General features: G+C 39.5%; 1 protein-coding gene and 1 pseudogene across 1 annotated transcript; both read left to right on the top strand.

Annotated features, from left to right (window-relative positions):
• The first annotated feature begins 369 nt into the window (after positions 1–369).
• On the top strand, positions 370–3783 carry LOC105166712 (SNARE-like superfamily protein). Its single transcript, XM_011086166.3, has 4 exons — positions 370–743; positions 914–1028; positions 2835–2953; positions 3551–3783. Exons 1-4 carry the CDS (start codon positions 520–522, stop codon positions 3600–3602), a joined length of 510 nt encoding a protein of 169 aa, XP_011084468.1. The 5' UTR covers positions 370–519; the 3' UTR covers positions 3603–3783.
• A 2148-nt stretch (positions 3784–5931) lies between these two features.
• LOC105166913 (chalcone 4'-O-glucosyltransferase pseudogene) lies at positions 5932–12366 on the top strand (annotated as a pseudogene).
• Positions 12367–13355: the final 989 nt, after the last annotated feature.

Here is a 13355-nt window from a genome sequence, read left to right as displayed (position 1 = left end):
TAAGCTTAAACATCTTATAAAATATTTTAATAAGTTTGTAAATTTTTTATAAGATTTTATAATTAAGATGTTTTAAATTTTATAAAATTCTTAAAAATATCTCTAAAGTTAAGATGTTTTGAATTTTATAAAATTTTAATTTTTTCTATAGATCTTATTTGACTTTTTTTTTATGGAACTTTATTTTTTTTAAAAAGGGTAAAATTAACAATTATTGATTTTTGTTAAGAAGTCATATAATTTTATCAAATTAAATATATTGATAAATTTTTAAAGAACGAAAGATTATAGAATATTGGTATTTATATGTGAGGGTCGTGGTAGTTTACTTATAATATTAAATTTATATAAAATATTATCATAATTCATAAGTGAATTCATTAATTTTTAGGTTTCTTTTGTTTGGGGGTTAATCGGTTCAAGAAACCACGTCGAGTCGAAGAGCTACTGATCTCTATCAATTTCTGCTCGTTTCCGAAGAAGGTTTCAGTTGGCGGTTTTGATCGGACTTCAAGAGAGATGCAATTCTTCGGAGGCTCAGAAATCAGTCCATCTCCGCCGGCGCCCGCCGCATCTGGAAACAATGCCCACATGCTCTACATATTCAACAGAAATGGAGTCTGTTTGCTTTACAGAGAATGGAACCGTCCCCTCAAGACCCTCAGTTCACAGCAAGATCACAAGCTCATGTTCGGTCTCCTATTCTCTCTCAAATCCTTAACTGCAAAGATGGATCCCACCAGGTGTTCGACGTTATTCCTATCCCTAACCCCTTCTCTCTCTCTCTCTCTCATGAAAAAATCTGTTCTTTTGAGTGATTCTTGATGCGGGTTGCCGTCGTTTAATTTTCGTAATCAAGTGATTTTTTTTTCATTTGCTTTGGTCATTTTGAGATCGTTTGTTCGTTGGGCAGTGTTGAGAAGGGGAATCTTGGGGTGCCACAGCTACCTGGGCAAGGTTGTTCTTTCCACAGTTTCCGAACGAATACGTATAAACTGAGTTTCATGGAGACTCCATCTGGGATTAAGGTCAGTTGAGATGACTTGGTATTGCTTTGTTCAGTTTTATTTGAATTTTTAGTTGTGGCATACTTATGTGGAACATTGTTAATATACGAGGTACATCTTCTATGAGGAACGGTTACAAGTATGTGATTTGAAATTTTCTGTAGACTGCTGTTGATTTTATTGAGTCGAAGTTTCTGGATTTGGATTATCAGAAGGTGTTCTAGATCTGTTTTTCCAGATGTGCAACTCTGAGCATCTATCCTGTGCTTCTATAATTAGTATATCCTTTGCTTTGGAATACACCTAGGTTTGTTTTTCACATAATTAAATGTGAAATTAAGTCAAGTTGTAGGGAGTCATCTCTGAGTTCTCTGTGTTGCTGATCTGGAGTTGTTATCTAGAAGTTTGGCTTATATCATGACGCCTTTTTCATGATTGTTCTGCCAGATTGATGATATGTAAAAATATGGCTTCTCAGTGAAAACAGAAGCGTTAAATAGTTCTAATCGTTCACTACTGCTGAAGGATTAGGATTTCTAAATTTTATTCTACAGTAAAGTGTTGATGCTTTTGACTCCTACGCTAGATGTATGCAGAGAAGCGCAAGATTAAGATCTAAATTTAATGTATGATTGACATAAAATTGGGAAAGGGATCTCTGTGGAAGCAAAGATTATACTGGAGTTTAGTTCTACTTTTGATATGTAAAAGCAGCACGAATGGATCTACACATGCATAGATGATGCACCTCATTCCTATTTTGATTAGTAAAAAGAACCTAGAAGTACTACTGCTGATGGACTAGGGTTCTTCTCATAGGAGAAAGACTTGATATAGTAGTTACCTTGCTGTTCCTTTTCTAAAGTTTTAGTATTAGGTATAGAGAAACATGGTTGTTTTGGATGGAGGGTAGCATAAAATGGGGATGCTGTTCATTGCCGAAAGGTCAAGGGTATGTAGGGTGAAGGAGGAGGCATGGGAAGGAAGGAGGACCTTCTTCGCTATATTTTTATAGATTGAGAAACGCAAAGGAATTGATTAGGCACATCTATTAACAAGTAGTGTTCGGTTGTCAAATGCAGTAAGAAAATGGTTTCTGGTTGTTCATTGTTAACTGAAGGTTAACCAAAAAAATTTTAGTATAATGTGTTTATCTCAGTTATATTCTTCTAGTTTCCTTCTTCTTTTTCCTTGTCCTGTCTTCATTTCTAATTTTCAATGTTCTTCCACTTTTGGTTTTCCTTGATCTTCCACTCGAGGATTCTTCTTGACCACCGGTCCACCGCCTGTTCTGCCGCGCATCATTTACTCTGATAGTTGCATGTACCAAGACCTGCTGCAAATACTATGGCATGCCTAATCACCAGTCGGTCCTTCCTGCGCCAGTGAGCTACCAGCTCCCAGGCTCCCCATCTAGTTGCATGATCCTAAGTCTCTAACTGTCCTTTCACCGTCCTCGGTCCAATCAACACCCCTATGCTTAACCTGAACCCACATCCTACACCAAGCTTAACTTCTCTCTGTCTTTCTACTATCAACCTAGCTTTCTATGCCTAGACATACACGCATATATTTATGTATATGCTCATGCATATTTCTGTGTTTATGTATATGTATATGCATGCGTTTACATCCTTTTTTCCCGGGGGGGGGGGGATTGATTTTATCGACCCTTATGATTTGATATAGGTAGATGAGTGTCCATTTTCACAACTCATTACATGGTTGTTTGCCATTCATTCTTAAGTTTTCTTACCTTGCCCGCATGTATCGTATGTATATTATATTATAAAGGTCTTTTAATAAAACGATCTGGTTTTTCTGCAGATAATACTTGTTACTCACCCACGGACTAGTGATCTGAGAGACTCCCTGAAGTACATATATAACTTGTATGTTGAGTATGTGGTTAAGAATCCACTATATTCACCCGGAACTCCCATTAGGTGAGTGATAAATATTTCTTCTTCATGAGACCTCAGTGAAAAAATTAATAAATAAGCACCTTGGGTGTGCTAATTGTATCTCTATACCATATTTATCTGATAAGTGGTTAACATGTCTGCATAAGAATTTTGTATTTTTCAAAGAAAAGTGTGGGTGTAACTTTTGAAATGCACTCTGGGGGTGACCAAAAATTGCAGCACTTTTGAATTGAATCATTAGCCTGGTATTTGGTAGTTCTGAAGAATTTCTCATGTTTTATAAGATTATTCTAATTGCTGTCTTATAAAATGAGTGCTGTTGTTCTGTTATTTGTAGTTTGCTTATATGTCATCTTTCATACATAAACTGGTAAAAGTTCATTTGTTGAATTTGTGAAGAATGCATGATGAGGAAATGGGATAGATAGAAGGTTGTAATATGAAGTAAGTGTCACCTTGGATTTCATACTTGTCAATTTAGAAGCAACCAGACCTGTTCTTCTACGAGGCATCCAGGGGACTTGTTCATTACAACCCTTACTTCTTTAATTTTGTTAATGTGTGAAACCTATATAATCAGTTGATACTAAGTTGATTTGTCTTACCTTGTTCTTGCAGATATGAGTTATTTAATAAAGCTGTCGATCAGTATGTAAGAGGCCTTGGCTAATACCGTAGGTTTCTGGCTCAATTCATGATACCTTTATAGTTTCAATGATATCACAGTTGGGGGAACCAAACTGCTTCTACTGCAGAAGAAAATGTGATTTACTCCTCTGTTGCCTATTAAACTTTGGTTTTGGTTTGTACATTCAAGTCTAATCATATAACATGTGACCCTTTTCTGACCATTCTCTCATTGAATCCCCTCTTTGATTATTTTGCATCCTGGAAGCATATAACATGATGATTTTTTGTTTTATTTTCTATTCTATTTATACTTGATGGCTCTGGAGTTGGAATCTTTAAGCGGAGTATGAACTGAAACTCAGATGTGACACGAGACCAAAGTTAAGTGGTTCGGGTTAAGGCCAACCAGATCTTTTGACTGTCTCAAAGTTTGAAGATAAAATTGCAGGACGCGGCAAATTGCATGTTTTAGGTGAAGAAAAGTAACTACTAGTTCTAGAGTTTTACGGTATATGTGAAAATAGTGTGCAATCAATTATAGGATCACTGGGAGGATATCTGTAACTATAAAGGTAAATTACAAGGGTTTTCTAAACTTTGTTTTAATTACAAATATTTTCTTGTTGTTTGCAAAATTACAAATACTCTCCTGAAATTACAAATATTCCCTACATCGAGTTGTCACAAGTAGATATTTGTTAGGGTATTTATAATTTTTAGGGGGATATTTATAATTATTACGAACCTCAGAGAAGCCCGTTGTAATTTATCCTAACTATAGCGACTTCCACATGCTTGTGATGCCAACAACCGCCATTGCCAATCTCCTCTGACCAAATCCAACTTTCTTGGGATAATTCAAATTTAAAAAATTACATTAGTACCCTTGTTATTTGCTATTAGCTAACAAATAGACCCAATCATCAATGATATTAACTGAGTTTGATGAGTCGGCATAAAATTTAAATAAAAATCTAATTTTGCCATTGAGTTACAAAACAACGTCCCCTCCTCTGAAAGATGTGATTTTATTATACCCCAACTACTTCTTCTTGTGGTCTAAAAAGAACCGCATCCTTCTAAATGGTTTTCGAAACCAGTAGATTGTTGTTGGGTATCAATTATGATGATGTATGCTTTCTTCGGTACATATGTACTAGGCTTATTTATGGGTCTTCAAAATTTGATTAATCGGTCAAAAATTGGTTGGTCGGACGTCGGACAGTCATTGTATGCAAATATGTAATAAGACAAACCTTAGGGCCAGTAATTGTGATTTTATTAAACCTTAAGCGAGTTTTGTGTAATTTATAACAAAGGTCAAACAATTATTTTATCAAGACCGTTGGGAGTTTTTAATAGTCATTAGCATCGGAGAGATAGATGTAACTTTTGAAACCTGAATGAATTGACCAAATTCAACCGGCCTAAATATGAGAGGACCCACATCCAAGAAAACCTCACAAGCCCAGCAAAGTTAAGTGACTTCAAATCTCCCAACGAAAGTCAAATCCCATACCATGTGGTGCACGGGTGGTTAAGGTTGCATTCACGTAGAATCTCTAGAAGCACAACTCACATAATTAAATAAGGATCAAAACTCCCTTGAGGACACATGGCGCCTCCAGTTAGAAATATATAAACCCTAAAAATTTGAACTCCGACTAGAAGAAGGCGTGTTGCCTCAACCACCCCCAATATCCGAAAGACATCCTTATCTTCAGAAGACATCCTCATTCATAGGGGAATCCGACCCCTTCTCAAAAATCACAGGTCACCAATCGCCAGGAGATAATTCTCCACCAAATCTGGGAGGGATCTTCCAATATTGTATAGGGATTCTCCACCAAATTGAGGACCAAAACAAAAATTGTGCCCATCGCCATTTAAAACCCTAGGATCATTTGTGGGCAAGATAAATTATAAGCTACCTATTTTGCAAGTAGACCACCAATTGAGATAATTATAAGCAGGTTTTCCATGTGTATATAAGTCCTACTCGGGTCCTTATTTAAAAATACTGCAATAATTGTTAAATTTACATATACTTAAACGGTGACCTCAACATTCCTACTTTATTATTGAATTCTTTTAAAAAGTAAAAATAAAAATAGTTGAAAAAATATAAAAGAAATTGAGAATGGTAAAATAAATAATTCATAGAGAATATTAATCAATGAAAGTATTTTAAAAAATTAATTCAAAAAGCATTTTCGTTAGTTCAATGAAAACTAATACAATGATTTATTGTTAAACGAACTTGAAAATTAATGAGATATTTATAATTATATCAAATTTTTATACAAAATGAGATAACATTAATAAAATATTTATGATTATATTAAATTTCAATATAAAAGGTAGGCAGCCTCCCCACCCCCCGTCTAGTGGTTTAAGAACATCTTGCAGCCTATATATAGCGTCTCGTAAGGCAGAGGATTGCACAAACAGTCCGCGGAAAGCTATATATAACTATACAACTCCCAAACAAACTATTGTAATAATATAATATATAATACCTTTGTATGGAAGACAGCATCGTTCTTTGGTCTACACCAGAGCACCTCAATTCCATGCTACCTCTTGCTACGTTCATCAGCAAACACCACCCTTCTATCTCCGTCCTAATGCTTAGCACCGCCGCCTCCGCCTCCGTCTCCTCCTCTCCTACCTTTACTTACCACCGCCTCCCCTCCCCCGCTCTTCCGCAAAATTCAACCTCCAATCCCGTTGAGCTCTTCTTTGAAATTCCTCGTCTTACCAACCCACACCTCTGCCAAGCTCTTCAAGAAATTCAGCAGAAATCAAATATCAAAGCATTAGTCATCGATTTTTTCTGCAATTCTGCATTTGAAGTCTCCACAAGTATGAACATACCCACTTACTTCTGGTTCGCCCCTGGCGCGTCTAGCCTTTGCTTTTTACTTCATTTGCCTACCATTCACGAAACCATTGCTGGAGACATCGGAGACTTGAACGATTTTGTTGAAGTTCCTGGCTGCCCGCTACTTCACTCATCAGACCTTCCCGAGGCTGTGTTTTATCGTGAGAGTAAAGTTTACAAATACTTTATAGACACCGCGATCAACATGCAGAAATCAGCTGGAATCTTAGTACATAGTTTTTGCGCGCTCGAGTTTAGAGCTACGGAAGCATTAACCAACGGTTTATGCGTTCTGGATGCGCCAACTCCGCCTGTTTACTCGCTTGGGCCGTTAACCGCTGGAGAAAACAATCAACCCGCCGGCGCAAAGCATGATTGCCTGCGCTGGCTGGATTCGCAGCCCAGTAAAAGCGTCATTTTCCTGTGTTTTGGCAGAAGAGGTGTGTTCTCCGGTGAACAGTTGAAAGCAATTGCACTTGGTTTGGAGAAAAGTGGTTATAGATTTCTTTGGGTGGTGCGCAGTCCACCAGGGAGCGATTTAGGGTTGGCGGAGGAGCCGGACTGTTAAGTTGTGAAGATTGATTTGAAGAAGAAAAGGATAACCTGATTCAACTTAGAATTCCCAAGTTGAGTTGGAAAAAGGATAAGTCATGGCTATATATACTACTCTTATTAGCATTGTTTCATAGAGCAAAGTAGAATAGAGTAGAGAGAAAAGAAAGAGTTGAGACGAGGGTGAGTGTTGTCTTTCACGTGTGGTGAAGACTTGCATACAAGTGTGTGTGTGTTGTACTCCTCAATTTTCCTCCTCTTTGAGTGTTTTCTCCTGGCTTGGTATCGCCCCCAGACGTAGGATTTATATCCAAACTGGGTTAACAAATTCGTGTGTCTTTTATCGCCTTCATATTCCACCTGTTATCCATCTTAACCCGATCCATTTCCTAACAACTGGTATCAAGAGCCTGGTTCAAGGAGTTAAGATGGAGGGAAAGTTTCCAGTCGAACGGTTCAATGGTTCCGACTTTGGGTTTTGGCGTATGCAGATGGAGGCCTACCTGTACGGGAAGGACCTGTACGAACCACTTGCAGAGAAGTCCGAGAAGACGAGTGATGAAGAATGGAAGGTGCTCGATCGAAAGGCGATGAGCGCAATAATCCTGTCGCTCTCTCGGAATGTCGCCTATCATGTGAAGGGAGCAAAGAGCACGAAGGAAGTTCTACAGACTCTTGCCGATATGTACGAGAAACCCTCAGCAATGAACAAGGTTATGCTGATGAAAAAACTATTCAGGTTGCAGATGGAGGAGAGGAAGTCGGTGGCCGATCACCTCAATGACTTCAACCAACTCACGACACAGCTGGCGTCTGTGGATATCGTGTTTGACGATGAGGTAAAAGCGTTAATTTTGCTTTCATCTTTACCTGACAGTTGGGATGTGGTTGTTACTTCAGTGAGCACTTCGTCTGGGAAGGAAAAGATGAAGTTCGACAACATCAGAGACATGATGTTGAACGAGGAAACCCGTAGAAAGCAAACGGGTGGATCATCTGGCTCTGCACTACATACAGAGTCCAGAGGGAGACCTGACACACGGGGTAAATACCGTGGAAGGTCAAGGTCAAGGTCCAGGGGGAAGAACAAGGGCAAGAAGGAGATGGTGTGCTGGAACTGCGAGAAGCCCGGACACATGAAAAGCGAATGTCGGGCGCCAAAGAAGGAAAAGGAGGGCCGGACAGCGAATGCCGCGACGGAGGAGATCACGGATGCACTCTTGTTGAGTGTGAGCAGTTCTTCCGATGATTGGGTTGTGGATTCAGGGGCCTCATTCCACTCATGCAGCAACAAAGACATCATGGAGCCATACACCTCAGGTGATTTTGGCTTAGTTTATCTTGCAGATAACAAACCCCTCAAGATTGTAGGAAAGGGAGATGTGCGGATCAAATCAACGAATGGGTCATGCTGGACCCTACATGATGTGAGACACATACCAGGACTGAAAAGGAACTTGATCTCAGTCGGACAGCTGGATAGTGATGGATTCCACACGACGTTTGGAGACGCGAAGTGGAAGATCAGTCGGGGAGCAATGACTTTGGCTCGAGGACTAAAGTCGGGAACGCTCTACATGGCGGGAGGATCCAGTTCAAACATCCCCTTTGCAGGAACTGTATCGCAGGCTAACCTGTGGCACAATCGCTTGGGCCACATGAGCGAGAAAGGAATGAACGTGCTGAAGTCGAAAGGACGGTTGCCCGAGTTAAAATCGGTGGAGGTGGGTCATTGTGAACACTGCGTGTTCGGAAAGCAGAAGCGGGTGAGCTTCTTGACCACAGGAAGAACTCCGAGGAAAGAAAAGTTGGAGCTTGTTCACACTGATTTGTGGGGACCAGCACCAGTGTCATCTCTTGGTGGATCAACGTACTACATGACATTCGTCGATGACTCCACTAGAAAGGTATGGGTGTATTTCTTAAAAAGAAAATCTGATGCCTTTGATACATTCAGGAGATGGAGGGCACTAGTAGAAAATGAGACAGGTCTACAAGTGAAATGTCTCAGATCGGATAACGGTGGCGAGTACAACAGTGAAGGTATCAAGAATTACTGCGCCGACCATGGAATCCGAATGCAGAAAACAATCCCGGGGACACCTCAGCAAAATGGCGTTGCTGAGAGGATGAACAGAACACTGAATGAGCGTGCGAGATGCATGCGATTGAAGAGCGGACTACCAAAGATGTTTTGGGCAGATGCAGTCAACACGGCTGCTTTCTTGATCAATCGAGGGCCTTCTGTCCCGTTGAACAACAGGATACCAGAAGAGGTATGGAGTGGTAAGAAAGTGGATCTTTCTTTCTTACGTACGTTTGGTTGTTCAGCCTATATTTTGAACGATGATCGGACTAAGCTGGATGCTAAGTCGATTAAATGTACATTCATTGGGTATGGGACTGACGAATTTGGGTATAGATTCTGGGATGATCAAAACCGGAAAATAATTCGTAGCAGGAATGTTATATTCAATGAGGATGTAATGTACAACGACAGGAAGGTAAGCCCGGACGATGACAAGAAGGAAAGGGAATTTGTTGATCTCGATATTTCAAATTCCGGGATCATGAGACCAGCAGATACGGATTCAGTGGGAGTTCAGACGGACGAAACCGAACAAACGGAGATAGAGCCAGAACCAGTATCGGAGGAACCGATTACTGAAAGCAGCACACCCTTGGCACTAGGTCGAGAACCGAGGCTGAGAAGGGCCCCAGATAGGTACTCCCCCTCTCTTTATTACTTGCTTTTGTCTGATTGTGGAGAACCCGAATGTTACGCAGAGGCAGTCAATGATGTCCACAAGAGCAAGTGGGAGCTTGCGATGAACGACGAGATGAACTCGTTGAAGAAAAACAACACATGGGAATTGTGTCAGCTCCCAAAAGGAAAGAAGGCCCTACAGAACAGATGGGTCTATCGGGTTAAGGAAGAATCAGACGGGAAGAAGCGGTACAAGGCAAGACTCGTAGTAAAGGGATTCCAACAAAGATACGGTATTGACTTTACTGATGTTTTTACACCTGTTGTCAAGTTAACTACTATTCGTCTTGTGTTGAGCATGGTAGCGGCAGAGAACTTGGAGTTACAACAGATGGATGTAAAGACAGCCTTCCTACACGGGGATCTTGAGGAGGAGATATACATGGTACAACCAGAGGGGTATAATGGAGATGATCAGCAGGTGTGTCGCCTGAAGAAAAGCCTGTATGGATTGAAACAGGCTCCGCGGCAGTGGTACAGGAAGTTTGACAACTTCATGCTAGAGATAGGTTTCTCTAGATGCAATGCTGATCATTGCTGCTACGTGAAGAGGTTCGATGAGTTTTTTATCATTCTACTCCTGTATGTTGATGACATGTTGATAGCAGGATCAAATGTCAAGGAGATCAATAGGCTCAAGGATCAGTTATCGAGGAAGTTTGACATGAAAGATCTTGGCGAAGCAAGACAGATATTGGGCATGAAAATCACAAGGAACAAAGGTATTGGTAAATTATGGTTATCTCAATCTGATTATATTGAGAAGGTATTATGCAGATTCAAGATGGAAAATGCAAAACCGGTTGGAACGCCATTGGGAAATCAGTTCAAACTATCCAACAGTGATTCGCCCCAGACTGACTCCGAACGTGCAAAGATGAGAGTCACACCGTATGCCTCAGCAATTGGGAGCCTGATGTATGCTATGATCTGTACTCGACCGGATATAGCACATGCAGTGGGAGTAGTTAGCCGTTTTATGAGCAATCCAGGAGTGATGCACTGGGAAGCTGTGAAATGGATTCTTAGGTACCTAAGGGGTACTAAGGACCGAGCATTGGTGTTTGGTAAGGGCAAGCTTACCTTGTTTGGGTTTGTTGACGCTGATTTTGCAGGGAGTGACTATGACAAAAGGAGGAGCACTACAGGGTACGTGTTCACATATGGCGGTACAGCCGTATCCTGGGTCTCAAAGTTGCAGAAGGTTGTCACACTGTCCACGACGGAAGCTGAGTACGTGGCAGTTACTGAGGCAGCTAAGGAGCTCATTTGGCTGCAACACTTGTTGGGTGAATTAGGGAAACCTCAGGCAGATGTGATTCTTCATAGCGATAGCCAGAGTGCGATCCATCTGGCAAAGAATCCCGCGTTCCATTCGCGGACAAAGCACATCGAGATCAAGTACCATTTCATCCGACAACTTCTGGAGAAGAAGGCACTGCAGCTGGAGAAGATCCAAGGAGAAAAGAATCCTGCGGACATGCTGACCAAGGCGGTTGCGATGGAGAAGTTGAAGCTGTGTACGGCTTCGACTGGCCTTGATGACTAGAGTGGACAAACCCGGCGGTACCAAGAAAGAAGTGGAGAAAAGCTAATCAATCTTCAAGTGGGAGATTGTTAAGTTGTGAAGATTGATTTGAAGAAGAAAAGGATAACCTGATTCAACTTAGAATTCCCAAGTTGAGTTGGAAAAAGGATAAGTCATGGCTATATATACTACTCTTATTAGCATTGTTTCATAGAGCAAAGTAGAATAGAGTAGAGAGAAAAGAAAGAGTTGAGACGAGGGTGAGTGTTGTCTTTCACGTGTGGTGAAGACTTGCATACAAGTGTGTGTGTGTTGTACTCCTCAATTTTCCTCCTCTTTGAGTGTTTTCTCCTGGCTTGGTATCGCCCCCAGACGTAGGATTTATATCCAAACTGGGTTAACAAATTCGTGTGTCTTTTATCGCCTTCATATTCCACCTGTTATCCATCTTAACCCGATCCATTTCCTAACACCGGACTTGGCAGCGCTGCTGCCGGAAGGTTTCTTAGAGAGAACTAAAGAGCGCGGCCTTGTTCTGAAGTCCTGGGCGCCGCAGATGGAGGTGCTGAGGCACGGCTCGGTGGGCGGATTCGTAACCCACTGTGGGCAGAGCTCGGTTCTGGAAGCGGTGTTGTTTGGGGTACCGATGTTTGGTTGGCCGCTGTACGCGGACCAGAGGATGAACAGGGTCTTCATGGTGGAGGAGATGAAGGTGGCGCTGCCGTTGGAGGAGGCGGCCGGCGGGTTCGTAACGGCGGCAGAGTTGGAGAAGCGGGTGAAGGAGTTGATGGAGACGAAGGCGGGAAAAGAGGTTAGGCGGCGGATGAAGGAAATGAAATACGCCGCCGAGGCAGCGGTGACAAAGGGCGGTTCGTCGTTAGTTGCCCTGGATAAGTTTATGGAGGCGATTGGCTCTCGGAATGGAATGGATTTGGGCTAAGTTTTATTTTTTTTGAATATCTTAAAGCCTTATAAAATGTTGTAAGAATTTATCTTAGTGTGGATTTATTTTTTTGAGTGTTTTGTAGAAATAGAGAAAGAGAAATAAAGATAAATTTATGTGTTAGAGATAATATGTATGTTTAGATTTATTTTTAAAAATAATTTAAAATAAGTATTGAATGTTTAATGTTGTATTTTGAGAGACAAAAATTATTATTCATTGTCAAATTATATCTTTTTTATATATATTTATGTATATATATATATAAACAGTTAAAAACACACACAAATAATGTATTTTTGAATGATGGCAAACATTGGGTATGTTTTGACTTGTTTCGGAGATAACTTGAAAATGAAAACAAACATAGTGTTACTATAAGATATTTTGATCTTATTTTAAAATTAAATAATTTAAATATTTAAAAATAAAATAAAGTGTTATAATTTGTAAGATGCTTTCACATCTTATAAGTGCTAAGGTGTTTGATATAATAATTTTTTTTATTAGTAAAATAACAAAAAAAGAACATGATCCTATTAAAATCAAATAAATTGTTATTTTAAGACTTATTTTGTATTTAAATATTTTTGAAATACATTGATAAATAGTACACATTAAGTTTACTCCAAATACCAATTTAATAAATAATCTTTTTTACAAAAATAAAAAAAATGATGAACTATTATGTACATTTTTAAATAAATTTAGTATATGTATATATGATGCGATCAAACATGAGATGCTTGGGTTCACTTGAAGTAAAAAATAGTAAAATAAATGCTAGAACATAAAAGAGTGTCAATGAGTGAATTGAGAGTATTATTCTTCGTTACTGTGAAGGTAAAAGATGTAGTATGTAGGCTCAAAATATAAAAATCTACATATTATTTGAATTCGTTTTTTGAGTGTTTTGTTGTATTTTGTGGAGATAGAGAGAGAAAAACCAAGATAAATAAGTGTATATTAGAGATATTATGTACGTTTTGATTTATTTTTTGAGATAATTTAAAATAAGTATCGTATGTTTAATGTTGTGTTTTAGGAGACAAAAATGACTATTCATTGTCAGATCATATTTTTTATATATATATTTATGTGTGTGTATATATATACATA

This window comes from Sesamum indicum, linkage group LG7 (genome assembly GCF_026168435.1).
Source record: "Sesamum indicum cultivar Baizhima isolate 11 linkage group LG7, ASM2616843v1, whole genome shotgun sequence".
Taxonomy (NCBI): Eukaryota; Viridiplantae; Streptophyta; class Magnoliopsida; order Lamiales; family Pedaliaceae; genus Sesamum; species Sesamum indicum.
This window is presented reverse-complemented; position numbering and strand designations above follow the sequence as displayed.

What these genes read in the sequence shown, in the direction of transcription:
- LOC105166712 (XM_011086166.3), top strand. Translation starts at nt 520, where the DNA reads ATGCAATTCTTCGGAGGCTCAGAAATCAGTCCATCTCCGCCGGCGCCC. An exon ending in GCAAAGATGGATCCCACCAG is followed by an intron (nt 744 to 913) that starts GTGTTCGACGTT and finishes TTCGTTGGGCAG; the next exon opens with TGTTGAGAAGGGGAATCTTG. An exon ending in AGACTCCATCTGGGATTAAG is followed by an intron (nt 1,029 to 2,834) that starts GTCAGTTGAGAT and finishes GTTTTTCTGCAG; the next exon opens with ATAATACTTGTTACTCACCC.